The 26,938-nt window shown below is 39.2% G+C and overlaps 1 protein-coding gene and 1 non-coding gene across 2 annotated transcripts in view; both read left to right on the forward strand.

Annotated features, from left to right (window-relative positions):
* The window catches only part of LOC126190835 (receptor-type tyrosine-protein phosphatase kappa), a 707,747-nt gene extending 681,074 nt beyond the window's left edge, over positions 1-26,673 (forward strand). The window contains exon 15 of the mRNA XM_049931411.1: positions 26,539-26,673. Within this exon, the coding sequence (XP_049787368.1) occupies positions 26,539-26,619 (81 nt within the window). The 3' untranslated portion in view covers positions 26,620-26,673. The remainder of the gene's footprint in view (positions 1-26,538) is intronic.
* Trnas-cga (transfer RNA serine (anticodon CGA)) lies at positions 156-230 on the forward strand. Its single transcript has one exon. It is a non-coding gene; the product is annotated as a tRNA-Ser (tRNA).
* Positions 26,674-26,938: the final 265 nt, after the last annotated feature.

Genomic DNA, 26,938 nt, shown 5'->3' on the forward strand with positions numbered 1-26,938 from the left:
TCTGCAGCGGAGTGTGCGCTGATATGAAACTTCCTGGCAGATTAAAACTGTGTGCCGGACCGAGACTCGAACTCGGGACCTTTGCCTTTCGCTGTTTGGAAGGTAGGAGACGAGGTACTGGCAGAAGTAAGGCTGTGAGGATGGGGCGTGAGTCGTGCTTGGATAGCTCAGTTGGTAGAGCACTTGCCTGCGAAAGGCAAAGGTCCCGAGTTCGAGTCTCGGTCCAGCACACAGTTTTAATCTGCCAGGAAGTTTCATATCAGCACACAATCTGCTGCAGAGTGAAAATCTCATTCCAGTTCTGAAGCAGCACAGACTGAAAGTATTCGAATGACAAAGCCAAAGTCCAGGCTTAAACCCCATAGAACATTTAGGAGTGAACTGGATAGACTTGTTCATCAACAATACTGCACCAACAAGGAGACTTTCTGCAGAGACTGTGTTAGCAGTGGAAGAAGATTCCTGAGGCACGATTGGCCAAACTCGTGGACCTGTGCCATTCAGGTGTGCTGCAGCAATGCACACAAAGGGCTGTGCAACCAAGTATTGAGCGAAGAATATCTTGGGTCAAGAGTTCATTACTGTTTTACTTCTGTTTGGTTTTAACAAAATATGTTTGAGCCTATGTAATTTGTTCATTGTGTTTTATTATTAATACAAAGATTAGAATTGTATAAGAAGGGTAAGAAAATTAAATACACATTACAAAGATTTAGTAAATAAGATCTTACAATTAAATTTTCTTCTAAAGAATTCGTTTTCTGAATTTATTATCTGCACAAAATTGAATTATCAACTTTTGTTCTTTCAGTCATGATCTGAGGCCATTCGTGATAATCTTAAATGCATTGAGAATATCATGCATAAAGTTAGGTAGAATAGCTCTGCATCCCATCTCAGTATCAAGCAATGACACAGTGGTGTGGCACGAGCTTTTTTCGTCATTGTGTAATCCCATTTAAACCTAGAAGTATTGTCACTATAAAAATCAAACTTTTATCCACCATTCAGGGTCACTTGCTATGTGATTTAATATATTTTTCTTGGAAATGCCAGTTAAATGGCTATCAACAATATTATGAATCGGTTGCCCATATATTTATTAACACCCTGTACAATGTTCCAGTGACTGGAAAAGTAAAAACACAACTGGAGCGAAGTGATACCCCGTGAATCCAGAGGAATGGACATGTCCATGTCCTGGAGGGGGAAGGCACAGAATTTTATGTCCACAATTGTACTGCATGGAAGCTAAATGTATATAATAAAATTCTGATGATGACTGAGTGAGTGAGAATAAGCATTTTTCACTGTCCATAATAATAAAAATATTTTAGTTACATTACCCAAGAAAATTGACTTATCTGAAGTCATAGACAAAGAATAATTTACTTATAGGTCTCACCCTTCATTGAGATCATAAGGATGGTTGACAAAGCTCAGAGCATGACCACTGGTGGTGGTGGTTGAATATTGTTGGAGTAATAAGCTGAAATGGTCATTTATTAATCAATGGAAAGTCCAGGTTTGAATATCAACAATATTATGAAGAGGATAGATTGCTACTTGCTATAAAGGTGACACACTGAGTTGCAGACAGGGATGCCAAAAAGTATGTTACATATAAGCTTTCGGCAAAAGCTTTCTTTAGAAAAAAAAAAAAAAAAAAAAAAAAAAAAAAACACTCGCACATTGACACAAGCAAGCACACCTCATATACCCAAGATTGCTATCTCCAGCCACATTGGCCAGAATGCAACAAAAACTTGTTGAATGGTAGCATCAGTCTAGAGAGGGCATGGGGAAGGGAGAAAGGGATAGCAGAATATGGATGAGGGAAGAAGAATTGACACTTTTGAATGTTGGGCTCCATAAGGTTCCCTTTCTGTGCAGCGACCGTGGAATATAAAATTATAAAGAATGTAGCAACCAGTCGCGTAAACATAATTTATTTATCTTGTTGCAAATTGATTTCGACTGATATCAGTAGTCATCAGTGCATTTTTCTAACCAATACATGCCATAAGTAGAAGTACTGTCCTTGACTTCTTGACAGAAATCTGCCAAGGACAGTACTTCTACTTATGGCATGTACTGGTTAGAAAAATGCACCGATGATGACTGATATCAGTCAAAATCGATTTGCAACAAGATAAATAAATTATGTTTCCGTGACTGGTAGTTACATTCTTTATAATTTTAAGAAATGAAACACTCTAGTGGAGATTGCAGGGAGTAGAGTTGGCAAACTGAGGCTGCCAGGTGCAGAGTTGGGTGACTGTGGGGGAAGTTGTTTGGTTGGTTTGTGGTGTAAAGGGACCAAACTGCAGGGTCGTCAGTACCTTGTGGTGGAGGGAGAGGCAAGGAAAAATTGAAATGGAAAGGAGAGGAGTAGAAAAAAGGGAAAAGACTGACAGGTGCGTTAGCTGAGAGCATCAGACAATTAAGATAAGGGGAGGCAAATAGTGAGGAGGTAACAGGATAGAGGGTGCAGAAACAGTTGCATAGAGTGTGTGGGGTAGAAGGTACAGGAGCTGACTGTAAAATGAGGCTGGGATTATTGCAGGAGCAAAAAATGTATTTTAAGGGTAACTCCTATCTGCGTGTCTCTGGCAAGCTGATGTTGGAGGTGAGGATGCAGATGGCTTGGGTTTTGAAGCAGACTTTGAAATCAAGCTCATTGTGTCTTAGTATTGCCCACTTTGCTCTTGAGCATTCTTCCCAGCGGACAGCTTGTTGGTAGTCAAACCAATATAGAAAACTGAGAAATGATTGCAGCAGAGCTGGTATATGACATGGCTGCTTACACAGGTGACCTGGCCTCTGATGGGGTGAGATAAGCCTGTGAAGGGACTAGAATATGAAGTGCTGGGTGGGTGGATTGGACAGGTCTTGCACTGGGTTTCACAAGGATATGATCACTGTGGCAAGGGGATGGGATTGGAAGTGGCATAGGGATGGGTTAGGATGTTTTGAAGACTGGATGGGCAATGGAACTCCACTTTAAGAGGAGTGGGGAAGATCTTGGGTAGAATACACCTAATTTGAGGCAGTTATGGCAGATAATCATTAATCATGCCTGGAAATTAGGGAAATCCTACCCAAGATCCTTCCCGCCTTTCCTGAAGTTATCGCCCACCCAGCCTATACAATATCCTAGCTTATCCCTATGCCACTCCCAGTCCCAACCCCTTACCACAGGGATCATATTCCTGTGGAAGACCAAAGTGCAAGACCTGCCAATCCATCCACCCAACACTTCCTATTCCAGTACTGTCACAAGCTTCTCTTACCCCATCAGAGACCACACCAGCTGTGAAAACTGACATGTCGTAAACCAGCTCTGCTGCAATCATTGCTCAGCATTTTATATTGGTATGTCTACCAACCAGCTGTCTGCCAGGAAGAAGGGCCTAGGACATAACATGCTTGATTGCAAAGGCTTCTTCACAATCCAAGCCATCTGCATCCTCCTTTCCACCATCAGCTTTCCTGAGCTGTGCAGATGGGAGTTACCCTTAAAATACATTTTTCAATCCTGAAATTGCCCCCGCCTCAACCTACCATCCCAACACCTTCCACCCAACTGTTTCTGCCCCCTCTGTCCTCTCTCTTCCTCCTGATTCACATCCCCTCACCCTCATTATAGATTGTTCTCTTCCAGCACACCCACCGGTCTTTTCTGCTTCTCTAATCTTTTTCTCCCACACCTCTTTTTCACCTACCCTCCCCCAATCTTTCTCCCACAGCTTCCTGACATTGTACCTCGTGGCCTTGTTCTGTCATCTCTAGTCCCTGTACACTGTGCCAGGCTGCACTGATTCCTCTTCTCCCACCTGTACCCTGCTATCCCTTCCCCTCTCCACTTCAGATTATCTCTCCCATTTGATGCATTTCAAGTTGCTTTCTGGTCAGAGCAGCCATAGGTAGCAGTCATGTGCTTTTTCTTGCCTGTGTGTGTGTGTGTGTGTGTGTGTGTGTGTGTGTGTGTGTGTGTCAGCTTTATCTTCCAACTAATTTTCGATTAACATTCTTCAAATTAATTGCTGTTGTGGACCTTCTATGCAGTATGATTAAACCGTGCTGTGTGACCTCTCCTTGACTGTTGGGGATGGGTGCTGAAAGAGAACTCCAATCTATTTAAGCAACTGAAATGATGTAATCAGATTTGTGATAACTCCTCTGCATTATAACAGCAAAATTTCCACTGTACTCTTATTTTTACAATGGCAGATGATGCAGATTGCTCATGAGTTGCATCTCACAGCAGATTGTAATGTGAATATACATGTTTTGACATTTGATAGCAAAATGACAAAATGACAGATCTCGAGTATGATCTTCAACTGTTTAGTCATTTACATTCTTACCAGTGTCTCCTTCCTGCGTGACTTGCAAGGTACCACCAAGCTACAAGGCCAAAGTATAAGCAAGCCTACCAAGCAGGTGGAGATGTGCAATCACTATCATGCCTTGTCAATGTCCATAGCTGGAGGCATTCGCACCCCATCTGCATCTAAACATAGCATGTTAAGCAAAAGTGTGCACAATGAGTTTCCTCACCCTTAAAAACTACCTAAACTACATTTTTCAGTTCCCACAAACATCTTTGGTCAATCTAAGAGGATGGAAGTGTAACTTATTATTCCATAGAATTCCATGTTACACTGCAGATCCCCTCACTGAGAATGACAGATGTCATGTAATCCAGTTTAGTTAACTAACATCTCATAACATTAAAAAATGTATTCTTTCAATAACAGTAGGTTTTTTCTTCATTTCACTTAACATTATTTCCAGTCCTTAAAGTCCATTTAGAGAGCATCCAATCTTATTTTTGAAAATAAATCTTCATACGTAATTCACATTGTTTGGACAAAGAATAGAATTACACGTAATGTACTTTGTTCAAAAAATTTGTTTATGCCATACTCCTTCATTCAGTACATTCTGTAATGCAGTAAACGATTTTTCCATTTTCGGTTTTATTGATATTGGCCCCTTTCTATGAGATTGATATGTAAATCTCTCCCCCCTCCCCCCCTTCCTGTTCCATGTAGAATATGAGAAATAACTGAACTGTTTAATCAGGTTGTATCATAACTGCCTTTCTCTTTCACTCGTAAATTATTTCGTATGAGAGCATAAGTTACACCAGTTTATTTTAAAAAATGTTTAGTTTTAAATTTACCACAAGGAATCAGTGCTGACATTTTCATTTACACCACTTTCTACAATTTCATTTCTCAGATCTTTGGTAAGTCAAATTTGTGCCGAAATGTGTATGCAAAGAATCATTAGTGCCCTATTTTGGCGAACACCCTGACACTGACTAAGTCACTCTACAGCATCTTATCTCTGTAAGAGCTGTGGTTACACCTGTTTTGTGGGTAGATACTATGTAAATCCCTTATTATCTCATCAATGTTATTGTCCCTCTACTCACCCCTCTACAAAAAGAGAGGTGTGGGTCATTCATTCTGGGGATCCACCTGACCCCTGGCATTGACCATTCATTCCAAGGGTCCACCTACCTTCTACCTCTCCAGTACTACACAAAATTGGATACACCCTATCTTAAATCTTTTAACAACATGCACGGCTTCTAACCCTTACCTTTAAACCCCCCAGTGACAAAGTATCCCCATAATGTATTAACTCTATCCAGTCACTCCAATATGTATTTCCTGACTCCTCCTTTTATAACTTCTGCTTGGGCTTCTTGCTGTATTATAAATTACCTTCCCATAAATACTATTTGTTAATTAATTGTTCACCCAGGATCTACCCACAACTGATGGATTATATGATTTATCTTCCTTTATTATCAAAGCAATCACATTCTGCCCACACCAAAAACCATGCAAAAGTTTAGTTTGCAGTAAGTGATAATATTCTCTATTCTTCATTTCTTTTGACAAGTTCTTGCACTTCATATTATTATATTCTCAAGTTCTGTTGAAAATAATTCTGAATTTTCTCTTAAAAGATAAGACACATTTACTTAATACCTAGTCAGTCCCTTGACTGTATGACCAGAGATGTAATACATTACTTTAGTCTTTTTATTGGTTTTTCAAATCATTTATTCACTAGCACTCCCTCTTCAAAGATAACTTGAGTGTTCTGTATTACTTTCATTCCTCATATTTTGGAAACTTCATTAGTGCTCTTTCTCCAGAGATAATGACATGCTCAGCTACAGCAGCCATAATTTGCTTGCCAAACTATCTCTGTTTTTTCACTTACATGTTAGTGTGTGATACTACCCATCACTTAAAAAATAGTCTCCATTCCCATCCAATTCCCCATTCTTTGTGACATGGCGAACCTGTATTTCCATAAAACAGATTGTCTGTGTCAGTTTACTGCATAATTGTTTCATTGGTGAATGTGTGTTACTGCTCCAAGCTATTATGTATTAGTAGGTTGTAATTACCATGAAGTTAAGTGTGAAAAAGAAGTGTTTCAGCAATAGAAACATGTGAATGTGGAAGGGGGAACAACACATTACATACTCGTGTCAGAGAATTAAGAAAAATGAAAACTAAGAATGGGTTTGCTAGGATCAAACAAAGAAAGAAGATACATCCTCAAAGATGAGTTCTCACTGATGGGTTCTTCATTAAGACACCAGAGGATGTAGTGTGGTCAGCATTACCCTACACAATGGTCTTATATTTGTTTCAGCCATACAGACTCCAAAAATTGATGCTAACATACCCCTGAGGTATTTATTTATTCGTCTATTGTATCTCAGACCACTTTTGCAAAATCTTTAAGGTTACAGTAAAGAGAAAACATAAAGCAATACAATACACAGCAGTGAGAGAAGTGAAGATCAAATAAAGTAAAATACAGAAACACAGAAAACACTGTTCATTTAAAAGAGATGGTATGATTCTGTCTGGAATTACAATCTTTATATCCCATGCAAAGCCTAGTACATTGCAACTTGTCATTTTCTGTTACTAGGTCCTGTATCATGCAAGGTTCATCCAATTTCCTACAGACTAGTAGGTGTTATGGTCTTGCAGTTCTCCAGATTCACAGAACTCGTCTGTACTAATAGAGCCCCATTTCTTCAGGTGTACTTTGCATCATGATACATCCATTCTTAATCTATTCAAGGCTTTCCACATCGTGTATGAAAGTTTGAAGCCAGCTGTAGGTTTTACCCGGGAGCTATTCCCTGGTCTTCCTGGCTCCAGTTTCACCACAATTCTTCTCATCGTGCTTTAGGCGGTAAAGGGGTTGGATCAGTTGTCCGTAGAAAACACTTTCTTGATTTTTTTTCATTTTTTTATTTTATTTTATTTTTTTGTGGGGCAGTTACAGACATTGGATGCCAGGGTTCTGTTTCTTGTTTTTGTTTCTCGGTTTCAGCTGTTTTTCTCCTTCTGATGTCTGGAGGGGCTTTGCCCATAAGTTGGTGCAGCTGGTTTGTGGGAGTTGGGCGGAGGCAGCCTGTTATGATGCATCCTGTCTCATTCAGAACTATATTTACTTGTTTTGCATGGGTGGATTTTTATCATACAGGTACTGTGTTCTCTGCTGTGGAGAAACATAACACTAGAGCTGACTTACAGAGAACTGTGGGTTGTCTCCCCTTCTACTATTTGTAAGCTTGTGGGTGACATTGTTCCTGACACTCACTTTCATCTTTGTGCCCAAAAAGTGATCCCTGAAGGTGAGAGCGTGGTCAAGTTTGACTCCAAGATATTCTGGTGTGTCGCAATGAGAGAAGTGCTGTCTCCTCCATGTTATGTTGAGTTTTCTCCTGGCCTCTCTACTGTGCTGGTGAAAAGCACAGACTTGGGTTTTTGCTGGTTTTGGCTTGAGATTGTTATTGTTGTAGTAGTCAGCTACATTCTCAAGCACTGTTCTCAGTTTTCTTTCCACCTCTTCAAATGTTTTGCCCTGAGCAGCAATGACTGTATCATCTGTGTAGATGAAGGAGCGAGCATCTGTACTAATTGACTGGTTACTGGTGTATACATTGCACATCAGTGGGGCAAGGACACTATCTTGGGGTAGTCCATTTTTCTGAGTCCGCTGTTAGCTCCTCTTTGTCTGCAGCAGGCACTGGTTGAATTGCGCCAGTCAATAATCCTTTGTGGGTTATATATTTTTGATATTAACTTATTATGATTAATGATGTCGATAAAAACTGTACCTGTGATTTGTTTCCATTCATAGCCATCTTCTAAGTGCTGTGTGAGGTTCAAAATTTGTTCACAGTGTGCCCTCCCTGGGCGGAACCCTGCTTGCTCTTTAATAATATTCTGGTCTACATGTGTGGAGATGCGGTTGAGGATCGTTCTTTCTAGGACTTAATGGAGCTGGCAGAGGATGGAAATGGTCAAAAATTTTTGGGATCTGTGTGGTTCTCTCCAAGTTTTGGTATAGCTACTATCTTTGTCTTCTGCCAGATCTTGGGACTTTTCATTTCAAGGACCCATTTGTTTTTCATAGCTAATAACCACTGTCGGTAGCAGGTATGAACATTTTTATTTGCTCTGGGCATAGATCATCTAGTCCAGTAGCAGCAGCTTTACTATTCTTCATTAGAGAGATGGAGTCTTCTAATTCTTCCAGGGTAATGGTTGTGCCTAGATAAGCGGTCATCAAACTGCAGCCCGAATCAAGTTTCGTAGCGATCAGAGTCTGCATTATGAATTTTAAGACGGAAGTAACATGGATTTGTGAATGCACGTTATAGAGACAGTCATCTTCAAATGTGATACTTGCTTGCAACAAGGAACATTACATTAAAGATCTTATCATACAGTGCAATGAGTAGAAGAAAACTGACATTCAAATCATATGTCGTATTGTCTCATATTGAATATTGCTTTAAAACAAAAGTACCGTTACATTTATTAACCAATTAACCAGCCGTTGACACAGACAACACAAGACTTAGTTATGCAAAGCTGTGCTACGACTTTGGGGTCGCTGAGGGTGCAACAATCTGAAATAGAGAACAATTGACACGAAGTGGTCTGAATGGTGCTGATTTCTACGAGCACTACATGGGGGCCAGCTGCCAACTTATCACACCCTTACCACAACTAGTCTACCGAAAGCTTGCAACATACCATTTTGTATAACTTACCAATTAATAATAAGATTGGTACATATGTGGCCCAAGGTGTCATCGCTCAATTTTAATACTGGCTCTTGAGCAAAAAGCTTTGGCGACCACTGGCCTAGATGATCTTCTTATTGAGTGACTCTCTAAAGCTTGCTTCTTGTATGTTTGCTGTTGTTTCTGCCATTGAGTAGGAGCTGATGTGCTATTTGATTTGGTGTGACCTTACATGGATTCCGAGTGTTAGTTGATGGGTTATTATTGATGTTTTTAAGAAATTTCCAGGCCTTTCAGCTATTATGTTTCATATTTAGATTTGTGATTAAGTTACACCATTTTGCTCTTCTCGAGTCTAATATGGCCTCTAGGAGTTGTCCCGCCACACTTGTTTCTTCTGAAAATGGGTTTCTCTCAAAAAGCTGTAGGTAATGTTCCAGGAGAACCTTTGAGTTTCACATTTGTTTTGGGGATCATGTCTAGGTTCTGCACCTCTTTGTCAAGTTCTTCAGTGAATTTGTCCCACTAGGAACATTTAAAATTAAAGCACCTTTTGAATTGGTTGGTTGCTTGTTTAACAACTTCTTCTACCAGACATATTATGGCTTAATGTTGTGTACATGGGAGGGGTTCTCCTGCATCCTTCCTGGTTTGATGTGCAATGTGTTCACTGTTGAAGATGTTATCAAGATAGTATCTGTGGTTTCACCTGCTGCTGTTAAAGGAAGATGGAAGTTGGTATTGTGAATTAATTTCAGTCCAGTTGAGTCTGCCCAGCTTTCAAGATCCTCTCTGGTTTTGTCTGTGTGCCTGTACTTTCAGGCTGAGCTATGGCAGCTGAAATCACCCATTACTAATTTTGTTGGTTGTAACTCAAAGTTCGACAGTTCATTGAATCTGGACTCTCTTTTCAGTGAATTTGTACAGGATTGTATCTGTACAGTCAAGATTTCGATGTCTTCTTGAGATGTCAGTTCTGCACATATAATGTCTAATTCAGTTTTGGCAGAGTGTGCTGCCGTATTACCTATGTGGTCTTTCAATTACTAATTCCATTCCATGGATCTTTGGTCTTCTATTGATGGGGCCACTGTGGGTCTCTTGAACTAGTAAGAGATCACAGTTGTGTCTTTTTCATGCTTCAGTGAGTAATACCTCTTTTCCATATGAGAGCCCTTCAATGTTCATGGATATCATCAAAGTTAACTTTGATAAAAGCTGTTTGGTGGTGTCTTGATGTTGAAAGAATTTGCCATTAAGCAAAAACCTAGCGTTGCACAGGGTACGCCCAGTCACTGTCGTGATCTTCGAGGAGGCTCCTTTTGTATGGTGAGCATGAAGGTATGGAGTGACAACACATTTGTAATTCATTCAGCTGTCTTCCTTACAAGTAAGTTATTCTGTTGCCACTCTCTCTTCCATCCTCCATGATAATGCATCATAGTGTAGGATAATATGTCATGTATGTGCCTATCCTGTGTCATTATATACCATAACAGTTATGGAGTTGGTTGTGTTCATATGAGAGGTGTCCACTAAGCAAGTTTAATTACTTTATTTAAAAAAATACACACAGTTTATGATGTTGAAATAATTTTATTGACATTGCACAGTGCTTCTGTTACTTTTCTACATAGTTGCCATTTATTCCCTAACATTTTTGGTAATATGACACAAGTTTTTCAAATCAGTGTTGCACGAGGTCAGGTCCTGTATTATATCCTGTACCTGTAACTAGCTGTTCACTGTTGATGTGACTTCATCATCAGTGTTGACATGCTTACTTCCAAGATGACCTTCGAGCTTGGGGAACATGTGAAAATCACTTCGGGCAACATTCGGTGAATATGGAGAATGTGGGAACACTTTAGCTGGATCTTCTGAGCTCTACCTGGGTCATTCAAGCTGTATGAAAATGAACATTGTCATGAAGGAAGATAACTTTGTGAATCAAAAATCCATGACATTTTCTTGTGATGACTGCTTGTATACTCCACAAGATGAGCACAGATCCTGACCTGGTACAACACTGGTTTGGAAAAACTCGTGTCACGGTGCAAAAAATGCTTGAAAAAACATAGCACCTATGTAGAAAAGTAGCAGAAGTATTGTATAACGTCAATAAAATTATTTCTACATGATTAACTGTGCGTAATGTTTTATTGGATGCCCTTCATATTTCCTTATCCAATTCTTATATCAATGAGAGAACTATTTTAAGTCTCCCTGTAGTGGGACAGTGACTAGTCTAACATTGTGGAAGATAGATTTAGGTTACACAGCACGGGATGGAAAGGGTAGAAGAAACTGTTAGAGAGAAAATGAAATGTGAAATACTGAAACAGTTAATTCGGATATGTGGTGGCTGTCAATCTGCTGAATCTTCAAAGGTCACAGATTCCTCTAGGGATTTGAATTTCCGTAATATGTCGGCATTAAATAAGCATTTCCCTTGATCCACTCTGGGATCTACAAAAAACAAAGCTTTAAAAAAATTGCTTGTCTCTTTCTGTATATTTAAATTATAATAATACAATGTAATCAGTACACTCGAGGCACTTTTGAGTCTATATGAGGGCCATTAATACTTCCATCTTCCTAGCCCAAAGAGTCATACAACTTCAACAGTGATAGGTATATGCTCATTCGTATTTAAACAATGTTACTAGATTCTGACTCGGCTACTCAGATCCAGGGAAATGAGTCCTTAAAACTACACAAAATGAACTATTAATAAAATGAGTCTCAGTTTGGGGCTGTTTACAGCTCACCTAACTGGGTGCACAGCAGTCTGCATTCCACATAGGCTAGGTAATGTACCGATGAACCTCTGCATATTCACCTCGTAGCCAGCTGACCAGCTGCTGCACTTGAAAGAGGAGCTGAACTGTTTTTGTGCTCACCATCTGCTGCAAGGATGCCATTGTAGATCACTGCTGCAACTGTAGCCTTAAAATTACCACACACAATTCTCCCGTGTCGCCAGTGAGAGTCTTCTTCACAGACGTACCCTGCTCTGAACGTGTTGATGTGCATGTCTTTGCACCTGTCCCTGTGTGCTCTGAAAGTGTTTATGCAGGCCACCAGTCCTCTTAACTGGTACTCTGAACATTCATAGTACCAGTTAGGAGGACTGGTGGCACGCGTAAACATGTTCAGAGCACACAGGGAGAGGTACAAAGGTGCGTGCGTTAACACGTCCAGAGCAGTTAAAGGGTTAAGCACGCAAATATCTGTCGCTGTTGGCCCTGTTGCTGTACTCAACTAACCTCCTTCACCCAACTCTTTATAATAGTTAACACTTCTTCAGTCTCCAGCATCCAAAAAGTATTTCATGAACGTTTTCTTCTTTTAGCACCTCTAATTCACATTCTGCACTGCAAAATGATGTGTATCCATGTTGGTTGGTTATGGTGTGATACACTCCATACACAGTCTGTCATCCTATTGCATGTGTGTCAACTTTACCTTCCAAATAATTTTCAGTTGCTGTTCTCAAAGTTAACTGCTGTAGTAGACTTGTTACACTGTGCCACTAAACCATGCCATGTGACTGCTTCTCCTTTGCAGTTATGGTGGGTGCTGAAAAAGAGCTCTGATATATTTAAGCTACTGAAATGATGTAATCAGTTTGCAACAATGCTTCTCTGTGATAACAGCAACATTTCCACTGTACATGTACTTTTACAGTGACAGGTGATGCAAATTGCTCATAAGTTGCAACTCATAATAGATCATATCATGTATGTGTAAGATGCTTTGACATTCGATAGCAAAGTGACAGAATGACAGTTCTCCAGTATGATCTTCAGCTGTTTGGTAATTTACACTCTTGTCAGCATCCCCTTTTCTCTGAGACACCCAAGGCTCTCCCAAGCCTCAATGCCAAAGCATAAGTGAGCTGCCCTAGCAGATGGAGACATGCAGTCACCTTGCACATTGTCAATGTCTGGAGCTGAAGGCTTTTGTACTCCATGTGTGTATAATATGTTAAGCAAAAGTGCATCTAGTGGAATCCCCACACAAAACTATCTATACCACATTTTCAGTTTACACAAACATCTTTCATGGTCTTAAGGGGATACAAGTGTAACATGTTATTCCATAGAATCCCCTATTACCCGACAATATATGACTGTTGTGAAAATTCTGCAGTCTGTTCCTGGTAAACTTTGGTTCATCAGTGAATAGTATAGCAAACAGAAGGTGTTGATGCTGAGCACACATCTCCAGTAACCAAGAAGAGAAAGCTTCTCTGGATTGAAAATCTGTCTCAATAATGCCTTGCACTCTTTTAAGGTGGTATGGATAAAGGGGTTGCACTCCATGACACTTTCCACACTTTCACAAGACTCACATTCTGTTTTTCTGTTATTTCTCTATTACTGCTGCCATTACTGTCCTCAGTATCATGAAGTACTTGGCCTTCTAAATCAGCTGTTCTAAAACTGTTTGGTCTTCCACTATGAAATGGCCTTTTCTCAAAGTAATGCTCTGTTAAAAAATCATAACAGGAGAAGTTAAACTTGGTAAAGGCAGAGGGATATGGGAAGATTTCAGTTAAATTACACCATGGTCAGACAGAGATTCTAAAATCAGATATTGCATTGTAAGGCATACTCAGGAGCAGATACAGACTCAAATCACAATTTAATAATAATGAAGAGTAGGCTGAAGTTTGAGACCAGTTGGGGAAAATCAGTGTGCAAAGAAATGGAATACAGAAATATTAAGTAATGAAGAACAGATATGCTTGAAGTTCTCTGAGACTGTGGGTATCATGATAATGAACAGCTCAGTAGGCAGTTCAGTTGAAGAGGAAGGACACTCCAAAAAGGGAAGACACAGAAACTGGAAAGAAAAACATAGGTACAAGAAAGGGAATTGAAAAGAAACCATGGGTAACAGTAGAAATACTTCAGTTTATTGGTAAATAAAAGAAGGAAGTATAAAAATTTGCAGGGAAATTCAGGAAAACAGAAATATAAATCACTTAGAAATGTAATAAATGGGAAATGCAGAGAAGCTAAGGTGAAATAGCTACCTGAAAAATGTGAAGAAATCCAAAAAGAAATGATTGTCAGAACTGACTAACCATACAGAAAAGTCAAAACAACCTTTGGTGAAATTAAAAGAATGGGTGGTAACATTAAGAGTGTAATGGGAATTCCACTGTTAAATGCAGAAGAAAGAGTGGATAAGTGGAAAGAGTATATTGAAGGCCTCTTTAAGGGGAGGAAAGATAAAGGCACCAGAGAGGTGGTTCTGACATTGCAGTTTATAATGGCAGCAAGACTGAAGAAAAATCAAGACACGTTCATTGGATTTGTCAGCCTGGAAAAAAGCATTTGACAATGTAAAATGGTGCAAGATGTTTGACATTCCGAGAAAAATAGGGGTACACTATAGGAAAAGATGGGTAATAGCCAATATGTACAAGAAACAAGAGGGAACAGTAGGAGTGAAAGATAAAGAATGTAGTGCTTGAATTAAAAAAGGCGTAAGACAGGGATGTAGTCCTTCACCCCTATTGTTCAGTCTGTACATCGGAGAAGCAATGATGGAAACTGAAGAAAGTTTCAAGCAGAATTAAAATTCAAGGTGAAAGGACATCAATGATGACATTGATATCCTCAGTGAAAGTGAAGAACAATTACAGAATCTGTTGAATGGAATGAACAGCCTGATGTGTACAGATGTAGCAGTTCACCTACTTTGCTTTATTTCTTCATTTGTCGTCGTTGGTGTTGACATACTGCATTGCTACACTGGCTGAAATATGGCTTATGGATTCCAACACTGACTGCTGTAAATTATGTGGCTGACAAGTGCACAGTTGCATTTCACAGTACTTTAATTTCACTGTTCCCAACCCTCTAATAGTACACAGTTATATGGCCAGTACACAATTGTTCAACTTCGATAAGCCCCACTAATAGTTTGCAGGCAAACCTCCACATACTGCTACAATGGTTTACTATTGAACATCTACAAGCAGTAAAAACATAACCACAAAGTTCACCATTCTTGAAAAATAGAAAGATACGTATGGAGCAGACACTGTCACTGTTTTTACACATGGCCTAATTGTTTAACACTTATTCCACAGTTAAGTTGAAGCATTGTTGTTGTACTAACCAACACAGGTTTCTCAACTGAAACTCGGCCATAGACTGACTGTCTCGTGACCAAAAATCGAGCCCTTACATATGATCACAAAATAGGCACTGAAACTACACATTGTTCAAAGTGAAATTTACAGAAATTACAATTAAAACTTGTTGTTGTTGTGGTCTTCAGTCCTGAGACTGGTTTGATGCAGCTCTCCATGCTACTTACTTCATTCAATTAACTGAAAACATCGAAAAATTGTATCTTTTTAACAATTTTTTCTACTATGAGGGTTAAGCCGAATTATTTATTTAAATCATGAAATTAACAAATATAGTTACACAAACATTACTTTTGATCAAACTGTTAATTACTTTGGAATTAATTAAGGGGTGGCTTTGGTAACATGTTTTTGAATAGAGCCAAATAGAGCCTTTAAGATTACTGTTAGTTGTTCCTCCCAATGTTTATAATTAGTACAGAATTTATATTTGTTTGTATGTCAACAATAGAATTTAAGTTATGAAACAATTACTGATTTTGCCCTATAATGAAAGATACTAACTAGTAATAGTCAAAATAAATTAGAAAACCAATTACATACATAAAACTAAGCACAAAATTAAATCGGTGTTAAATTCTTTAGAACTGAGGGCCAACCTTCCTCTTTTATGAAAATACAAGTTACACTCATGTATGTTAATGTTAATTAGTTAAAATTGAAAAAAAACGAATTTAATTGGCAGATGGCAAGACAAGAGGGGTAGTAAAAATGTCCCAAGTTGGGGTTGGGTTGCTTGGGGGAGGAGACCAAACAGCAAGGTTATCGGTCTCATCGGATTAGGGAGGTATGGCGAAGGAAGCCAGCCGTGTCCTTTTGAAGGAACCATCCCAGCATTTGCCTGGAGTGATTTAAGGAAATCACAGAAAATCTAAATCAGGATGGCCGGACGTGGGATTGAACCATCATCCTCCCGAATGCTAGTCCAGTGTGCTAACCACTGCACCACCTCACTCGGTATATCTGAGCGTGCTTCATGACACAGATTATGGATTGACAGTAAATCAAAGAAAGACAAAAGTAATGAGAACTAGCAGAAATAAGAACAGAAAGACACTTAACATCAGGATCGGGGGTCCCAAAGTAGATGAAGTTAAAGAATTCTGCTACCTAGGCAGCAAAATAACCCATGATGAATGTAGGAACATGGACATCAAGAGCAGACTAGCACTTGCAAAAAAGGCATTGCTGGTCAAGAGAAGTCTACTGCTACCAACCCAGGCCTTAATTTGAGGAAGAAATTGCCGAGAGCCTAAGTCTGGAGACAGCAGTGTATGTTAGTGAAACAGGTACTGTGGGAAAACTGGAAGAGAAGAGAATCAAATCATCTGAGATTTGCTGCTATAGACTAATTAGGGGAACTGTTAAGTAAAGGAATGAAGAAGTCTGCGGAATTGGCGAGGAAAGGAATATGTGAAGAACGCTGACAAGAAGAAGGGGCAGGATGTCAGGAGATCTGTTAACACATCAGGGAATAATTTTCATGGTACCAGAGGGAGCTGTAGGCAGTAAAAGGTGTAGAGGAAGGCACAGATTGAAATACAGCCAGCAAATAATTGAGGGCATAGGTTGCAATTGCTACTCTGAGATGAAAAGGTTGGCACGCGAAAGGAATTCATGGTGGGCCGTGTCAGACAGTCAGAAGACTTATAACTCAAAAGAAATCAATTCTTTAACTGAACTTGAGTTATTACATAATATGTCAGCCAGTAATGAGTGTGGGAAAGGAAATGAAATATCAGTTTCACATCTCGACTGCGCACACAAATGGCCGGAACTGGCAGCACAAATACATACAGGAATAACTGTATAGAAATGAACAATGTAGGAATAGACAGACTGCTACTTACTGTAAAGAAGACACATTAAGTTGCAGACAGGTGCAGTTAAAACACTCTTACATAAAGCTTTCAGCCCCAGCCTTCATCAGCAAAAGAGAAACACACACCATTCATACACACAAGCAAGCACACCTCATGTACCCATGACCGCCAACTCCAGTGTCTCGGGCCATGCACTTATTGACACTAAATCATTTCATTATTGCCTTTCTCTTTTGCAGTAAGGCTCTCACCTTTACAGATTTGGAAGCCATGCAGTATCGATCTCCTCTTACCTAAAGTGCATTTAGAATTAGTTGCTGCTTTTGACAGTTCAATACGGAGCAAGTGGAGGGAATCATAGTTGCCATCATGTGCTGAGCACATCAGATGGTGATGATAATGGCAGGCCTGTTTTGACGCGGAACCTGTCAGGCTCCCTAGCTGGCATGAACAGCAAGCCGCGCAAGCTGGCCGATCTGCTATCTTTCTCAAACAATTTTAAAGAAACTATTTGGTAATAAACTCTGATTCTCACAAATCTTATAGCTTATTTCATCAGCTTCATGATGAACTACCTACCTTATTGATAATGGCCATAGTTATTGGCATATTCGATATCGGGTAAACTACTGCATGAAATTCTTAAGGTTTGCAGTGAAAAATAAGGCTCGCACTGAATTTGCATTTGCTGCATGTTACATCACATGTTACTGCTTATGAAATGTAGATAACATATTGAATTATTCTTTAGATTTGGAAAGATATCACTAACTGTCTCCAGTCTTCAGAGAATGGAATGTAAGTGAAGAGTACTCTGTCACAAATGCATGCACCAGTAAAAAAGCCAGAATGAAATATTCACAAATCCTTTGTATCTCATTAACGGTCTGAGATACTGAAACAGATTTTGAAAAATGATAGCACATAAAGAGGAGTTTATTTTCTCATACGATTAATATGTGAAACTTCACAATATTCCATGATATTAAAGCTACTACAGTTTTTTTTTTAGTGACAATTTTGAAGAACCATCAACAGCTGGTGAAACTAGAATTGCTGTGAGTTTTGCAACAATATAAGAAACTGGCTTTCTCATGTGCTGCTGTGTTTTGGCAAAATAAGCAGATTTCAACATTGTCACAAGAGAAGTTACATATTACTCAAAACTCGTCACAGTCCTCACAACAGAATAGTATGTGCATTGTCCACTACTATTGTCAAAAAGAATTTTGCAACAGAACATTGTCTTCACAACCATTGAACGTATTTTTGGACGACAACTTTTAACGTGAACCTCATGTTCAGATATGCTGGACTGTTGTTATCAATGCGACACCAATACAGAACACTTGTGCTACAGCTTCAGATCACTTAAACACCAGAAAATACCACTTTACAATGAGAGCTGACGAATGCAGATTTGCATCTAACATGCGACACCACGTGGTTCTGTTTATCCACACCATGGCAACAGCGGCACTTTACCAACTGAACCACTGGTGGCGTGGTAGGAAAAGCCAGCTTGCTACTAGTGTTCCCTGGACAACAGCGTCATGTCCCCCCCTTCCCCCCCCCCCTCCACCCTCCTCTCCAGTGAGCCAGACGTCAATAGTTGCAACTAATTTTAAATGGACAATAAGGCTCTCTGGCTTGTTTGTCGGTAATCTTGTGAATTCTTCTATGTTCCAACACCATTCCAGTAATCTAGTAATCTCATATGCAACCATATAGAACGGTCATTTCCCTCCCCTTCAATGGAAGGAAGCATTGACAAACTCCGATTGTAATGTTTGATCCCCATGTCTTCCAAGTAGATTTCCATTTCTTCTTCTATCAGCAGATAGTTCTTCCCCACCTAGAGGCCTTCAATGTACTTTTTTTTTCATTTATTCACAACTCCTATGAATTTGAGAGTGTAAACCCACAAGCAAATCCACTTGATGGCATTGCTTTTAAATTCACCAAAGGTTGTTCGACTTTCCTATATGTCGAGTCATCCCTTCCAATGACCATTTCTCTTTTGATTTCTTGATATTTTTCGTGCTGTCATTTTGTCTTAGCTTCATTGCTCTTCCCATTTATCACATCCCTAAGAGACTTATATAGCTGCACTCCTATCTTTTTCTTAACATTTTTATATATCTCCTCCTTTCCCCGATCAACTGAAGTATTTCATTTGCTAGCCAAGGTTTGTTGTCTTCCTTGTCTAAACTTGCTCTTCACAACCCACACAAGACCAGGTAGCACATGATAATAGTGAAGTACAATTAGTACACACATTTACTATACAAAATCAATAATGAGACACAGCATACAAACCTTCTTCCTTTGATTCTCAGTAATCACTTCAAGATTCATTAACCAGAAACCTACTAATCTGATTTATCCTCTTTATTTTGATGGAAAAGAAATGTGGTCCCAAAAACTATCCCTTTCATTGTAACAACAAAACTGGACACACTTCCAGAATTATGTAGCATTAAGGTAGAATTGGGTTGCTCCTGCATCTGAGATCATTAAGCTTGTACTAATTTTAACACTGTGATTTTTAGAGCTTTTCCCAAATTGTGAGCACCCTTTTACAGCCACGTATTAAATCCGAGGCCATTCCATTCCAATTGCAATATTGTAAGTTTCGCTCAGCACCTGCGCTGGTTAGTCATCAGTTACTTGCTGCTGACCGACTACTGTACCCTCACACTTGCCACCCAGACTGAGCGCCACATCCACCTTTTCCTAGGGCACCAGCTCACTTCCCTTGCATAGGGGAACTACTTTGGGTTTCTCTTTATATAACACAAAGTCCCTATGCATGAACCAGTTATTTCATAGTTGCCAGCAAACATATTTTAAAAAAGCTCATTATTTAAACATATTCAGAAGTCAACACAAATGTACATAATTAAATACCGCTTCCCTCCACATAATACAAAGAACTTAACTTGCAAAGAGTAAACATGTCACACTACCTTTCCACTTCTTTATAGTAGATCAAAGACATTTCATAATAAAGAATATACACTTCACATTATGCAGGATTAATCAGTACAAGTTTTTAACAATATTGATTGTAGTGTTACAAGGTGAACCCCAACTTGCACTTTTCTCACATGACATACTGTAAGTTTTGGACCATGGCAGTCAGGCAGATGGAGTATGATTTCTGAAGAGTGTTGACTCACTACTTCATCTACATTTATTGTCAGAAGTACAATCATATGGGATATCAAGTGAAATTTGTTACTGGATTTAGGATTTATTGATACAGAGGACACAGCATGTTATATTGCACGTAGAGTCATATAAGGTGAACGTCAACAAAAGCAAAACGAAGATAATGGAATGTAGTCGAATTAAGTCGGGTGATGCTGAGGGAATTAGATTAGAAAATGAGACACTTAAAGTAGTAAAGGAGTTTTGCTATTTGGGGAGCAAATAACTGGTGATGGTCGAAGTAGAGAGGATATAAAATGTAGACTGGCAATAGCAAGGAAATCATTTCAGAAGAAGAGAAATTTGTTAACATCGATCATAGATTTAAGTGTCAGGAAGTCATTTCTGAAAGTATTTGGTATGGAGTGTAGCCATGTATGGAAGTGCAACATGGATGATAAATAGTTTGGACAAGAAGAGAATAGAAGCTTTCGAAATGTGGTGCTACAGAAGAATGCTGAAGATTAGATGGGTAGATCACATAACTAATGAGGAGGTATTGAATACAATTGGGGAGAAGAGGAGTTTGTGGCACAACTTGACATGAAGAAGGAACCAGTTGGTAGGACATGTTCTTAGGCATCAAGGGATCACAAACTTACCATTGGAGGGCAGTGTGGAGGGTAAAAATCGTAGAGGAGACCAAGAGATGAATACACTAAGCAGATTCAGAAGGGTGTAGGTTGCAGTAAGTACTGGGAGATGAAGAAGCTTGCACAGGATAGATTAGCATAGAGAGCTGCATCAAACCAGTCTCAGGACTGAAGACCACCACCACCACCACAACAACAACAACAACAACAACAAGAGTCATCATCAGATATCGAAGTAACTTTGGGTGCGCCTCAGGGAAGTGTGTCGGGGTCCTTGGTTTTTATGTTGTATATGTAAATATTAATAGTAACCTCAGACTTTTAGCAAATGACAGTTCTGTGTAGTGAAATGCTGACTGAAAGAATAGGCATAAAAATTCAGTTCAGTCCTTGATAACACTTCAAACTGGTGCAAAGACTGGCAACTTGATTTAAATAGTCAGAAATGTAAAATTGTGCACTTCACAAGAAAAGTAGTATGCTATGACTGTATCAGTGTGTCACAGAATCAGCCAACTCCTTGAAATAGCTGAGTGTAATGCTCTGTAGGGATATGAAATGGCATGATTATATATGCTCAATCATGGATAAAGCAGGCTGTAGACTTTGGTTTATTGGTAAAATACTGGGAAAATGCAGTTAGTCTGCAAAGGAAATTGCAACCCATGTGGAATATTGCTCAATTATGGGGGACCCATTCTAAATAGGACTAATAGGATATTCAACATATACAGAGAACAGCAGCACGAATGATGCATGGGAGAGTTTTCTTTCAAAATTTGGCAGTTTGCTAATTTTAATGTGTTTCTAGTTAGTCTGGATATACATTTGCATTTCAAACTACAAATTTTCCAAAAGTAAGGAAATTATTAAGAAAAATATTAACAGTGTTGTTGTAACTTGAAAATTAATTTTCTAAAGGTGATGGATTTCAAGGAAATTAGAAAATATACTGCATTCCTAAAAAATAACATCTGACCCATAGATACATATAATAAGGGAAAGGCAAACACTTACCTTCAGCAGACTGATGCGTGGAGCACAGAAACACATAATAGAAAAACAGAATTCACACTGTCTTTCAAGCAGTGGCCCTTTTTCCAGCAATAGCACATACATTCATACACACAAAACATCACAGACACTGAGGAGGCACAGTGGTTAGCACACTGGACTCGCATTCAGGAGGACGATGGTTCAATCGTGCGTCTGGCCATCCTGATTTATGTTTTCCATGATTTCCCTAAATCACTCCAGGCAAATGCCAGGATGGTCCCTTTGAAAGGGCACGGCCGACTTCCTTCCCTAATCCGATGACCTCGCTGTTTGGTCTCTTCCCCCAAACAACCCAACACCTAAACACACACTCCCATGGCCATGGTGGTTGGCTTTCCGTTGTATTACTTGTACTTATTGCACCCTCCAGGAATTTCCTTTGTTGTTATAAATCTCAGCCATAAAATTAGTGAATTAGCTCACAGGCTATAACAATTTTCCTCAAGCATTGTAGCAGAAAAACATTGAATTGGTGACCATTTTGACTGAACTATGAAGCAGTATTATTCTTTCCTCCCAAATGAAATTTCATTCATACTCTCCAAATTGGTACAGAGCTTATTTTTGTGTGTTTTACATTTTCTGAAATGCACTTTTTTTTAGTTTAGCAAATTTTGTTTTGCCTTCTCATCACATGTGCTCCTCAGTATATCACCAAAAAGAAATGCATTCAATGAGTATAATTTAATTTTACTGTATAGAAATGAGTTTGTTAGGGTTATTATGTAAAATAAGGGAAAAGCAACTACTTGCCTATAGAGGAGCAATACATGAGGCACAGAAACACACAACAGAAAACAGCATTAACACTGGCTTTCAAGCACTAGCTCTCTTTCTAGCAGTGGTACACCCATTGACACAGTGACCCACTCAGTCACACATTCCCATGGCCACAGCAAGAATATTTATTGATATTGGATTATTTAAAGCAGTTGTCTGAACTGACAGATGTGGTAGGTAAGGATGCAAGGAGGGGGTAGTGGGAAACAGGCAAGTGTTTTGACAGATGAGTTCATGGTTGCACAAGTAGGCAAAAAGAGTGCAGAGGATCCGACAAAAAAAGAGATGTAGGGAGAAGAGGTGGTGTTGGGGGGGGGGGGTGCAAAGGGGAGTAAGATAAGATGAAAAGGGGAAAAGGAGGGGATAGGGGTTGAAAAGGAGAGGGAGAGGGCAGTGCATTATCTACATGGAGAAGGAGTGGTCTGGTCAGGAGAGATTAGGGAAAAGACAAGGTTAGGCAGTGAAAATAGGTTAGTGGAGGTTTTTGTCAGGGGGATTGCAGGAGCACAAGATGTATTGGAGAACCAATTACCATCTCCGAAGTTCAGAGAAAGCAGTTTTGGAAGGGAGTGTCCAAATGGCCTGTGCAATGAAGCAGGTGTTGAAGTGTGAATTTGTGTTGTGCCACATGTTTGACAACTGGATGGTGAAGGGATGGGTAAGGATATTCTGTAAGTTGGGTTGGAAGTAGAAAGCTACTTTGAGGAATGTGGTTAGGATTTTGGGTAGGATACGCAACATTCTCTGGACACGATGAGAGGTAGTTGAAACCCTAGTGAAGGATGTGGTTGAACTTTTTGAGGCCAGGGTGGTCAGAGGATTGCAGGTTGATGGTTGGTTAACTGGTTTACTGATGTCACAGGAGAAGGTGGTATGGGTGACTTTTTATGGGTGAGCTGGATGCGATATGGTCTGTCATAAAATATTCTGGAAAGGTTATTGCTATATTTTGACGAGTCCTGCTTTCCACTGCAGATGTGGCACTCACAGATGACGAGGCTGTAAGGGGAGTCTTTTTAATGTAGAATGGGTGACAACTGTCAAAGTGGAGGTTATGAGAAATTTATCTTCTTTTGTAGATGTCCTGTAAACAAATTTTTTAAGTTTCTTTTGTATCCTACCATCATTTCCTGTCACCTTTCGCTCCTTCATATCTCAAATGGCTTCCTACACCTAATCTTGCATTGAATCTAGAATGTAATTATTTTTATTGTTAACTATTTGTGTTTATGTTTCATCTTGTGAGTTACACAGGCATTTAAGGAAATCATCAAATGCTTTTACAGTATTCCTCCATTGTTAGTTGTTGTGCTACCCCTTCTTGCTGGATGAGATTTGATAAATTTGTAACACAAGCATCTATTTGTTTTCTTTATTCTCATGTCACTCTTAAACATTTCTGCCCTGAAATTTTGATTATTGCTTCTCACATTGTCTGAAATAAATTTATGAATAGTTTTATTTAATTCATCAAATTCTGAGATGTTGCTATCATTGTCTATGCAAAACTTGCACTTTCTCTTTGATAGTTGCCTTCATAGACACACACAAGAAGGAAGACAGGCCAAGAGGGGACACATGCCTCCACCCCCCCCACCCCCACCCCCTTGGAATCTGGAGTACAGAGCTTTTATTCATTAGAATTCTCTTACACCATGGAAAACCATCAGTTCTCCGAAATATAATAAGTTTTTTCAGTTTTTTGTGTGATTTATAAAATTTTGTTTCTGTGGTATGGTACATCTCAAAGTTCCCCAGTTCATTTATATCAAAATGACAATTTCATATACTTGCCCCTACCCCATGGAAAAATATCTGCGGATACCCTTAGTTCCTTCCTTTATTTGAGCCATGTATTCTTCTTCCATTTCTTTACCTGCAACATCTTTTGCTATTTGCGTAAATACCTTTGTAAGCAAATTACCTATTTTTCTGCTGTTGATATAATCATCTGCTGCATTTAATTTGTTCTGATATACCTCTTTATTCTTAAATAAATTCTCATAATCTACATATCTTGTTTCCTTTCCATCCATTTTTACTCTGGATCTTATGAATCTAGTATGACTCCAGATTTTAAAATGAATCAGAACCGTCCAAACCCAACATATTTCTTCATTGTTTGATAAAACTGTAAATTTTATTTTTAGTTTCATTTGGTCCTTGCAAGTTCATTTTCTGTTTGTTCTATAACTTTTGTCCTGACATTAAAGTGAAGCAACATTATTTTGTCATTTGATTTTCTATCTGCCACTTACAATATTCTGATTTACATGTTGTGGGAACAGAAAATAGTGGACCTTTGTGGAATCACTGGCAGAAATCTGGAGTTGAAATAGAAAGAATAAGACTGCCACTAAGAAAGATAATGAAATATTTATAAAAACATGAAGCAGAATCTTGTATACATTATAGAGAGGCGAAATAATAGTGAAAAATTTTAACTGAACAAGAACCAAAATGAAATGGGTTAGACAGGGGGAAAGTCTCTAGAAATGTGTTGTCTAAATGGAGAGATTACAAAGTAACAGAATATTTTATAGTATCATATAACAGAGCAATTTAGGGGCCCATAACAAGTAATGTGAAGGAAGAAGTAGTTTCACTCCTGTTCTAGACAATATTCCAGATAATCTAGCTCTCAAACATGACATGCAGTTCTGTGTCAGTATTTGATTCCAGAAGAGCTCTTTTGTTGAAGAAAACAGCCTCACCCCCCCCCCCCCCCCCCAACCCCCTCTGCGTATTGCTTCATTTACCTTGTGTACTCATGATTCTGAAATAGTGGAGTTGTTTTCAGTTTAATTTTCATCTTTGTTTAGTTTGTGATTAACCCCAAAATTCTGTACTCCCCAGATGGGATTGCTCTGCCAGTAAAAGCAGCGCACGGACTTGGGAATGATAAGCTCGTGATTCCCAAGATGTAGATTGGTCAACACCAGCTCTGAACAAGAGAATTCTCAGCTGTGAGAGATTTTTAAAATTCTCATTTATTTATTTCTAGGTACAGCCTTAACATAAACCCAGTAGTTGGCATCTGTGATGTAGCACTCCATCACACTATCAGTTGTAAGATGATGGTGGTAAAATGTAAAATTGAATGTTGTGATCAGGACTATGCATATAGAAAGGTAACTTACTTCCAGAAATCTACCAGTAAATACTGCATGTTATCATAGTTATTGGGATAGCTGCAGAAATTATTTTAAATAAAATGGCAGAACTTGTCTAAAAAGTCACTGTTTTGCTGCACAACTATGCCCAATCACTTAACAGCAGTTACGCATTGTTGAGCATCATATGGGAAGTACTGAACTGATAATATTGTCCCTAACCTTCTACTGAAATCTGACACTCATTAGCTAGAGCCATGACACTTTCCTAGAAAGAAACTATGTCAGTTGCTTCTTGTCTTTGCCTGTCCCTACCTCTTCAAATCTCTTTGCTGGCACTAGGAAGGCTATATTTCTGCATGGATCTGAACCATTGTTTAGCCATGTTGAATACTATATTAGGACACCAAATTTTCATGAAATTTTTTGGACAAATATAATATTGGACAAATAAATTGTAATGGAGTATCTGGTATTGAAAATGTGTAAGAATTACTTAACTATAACGATCACGCAGAAACTCTTCCACGGTCAGTTAAAAATAATTTTTTTCTTGAGAGGCTCCATTCTTGTTCGAACGTTTCAGTTGTTTCTCTCAGGTGTACATTTTTATTTTGTCAGACCAGTCATTAGTTTAGGTAAATTTACTGTTATGTCACTATATACCTGATAGAGATTTTTTTCTGTTTCCTAACAGACGGAGTACAAGTACTGTTATGACCTGGTGCTACATTATGTTCTACACTATCTAAACAAGGACATGAAGGAGAAAAAGTGAGAATGTGAGCAGGAGAAGCTCTGGTTCGTGGAATTCGGGCGTGGCTCTGCACTGCCACCATCATCGCCTGACAACTCACCGACATGGGGCGGAGGTGGTGCAGGAAGTGAGACAGATGGTGGTGTGAGCAAGGATCGCTGGTCGTGTTGTTCGTGTCGACAGGTGGTGTCACCGTGCTGTGCCGAGACAAATGGAGCACGTGCCCGAGACCGCACTCCACAGCACAAATCGGCGGCTTCAACACCGTTGACTCCACAGCCGCCACAACTGCCACTGCTTCCCCCACAACCTCCACCTGCTCAAAGTGCCTCAGGTCCTG

This window comes from Schistocerca cancellata, chromosome 6, assembly GCF_023864275.1.
Source record: "Schistocerca cancellata isolate TAMUIC-IGC-003103 chromosome 6, iqSchCanc2.1, whole genome shotgun sequence".
In the NCBI taxonomy this organism is placed as follows: Eukaryota; Metazoa; Arthropoda; class Insecta; order Orthoptera; family Acrididae; genus Schistocerca; species Schistocerca cancellata.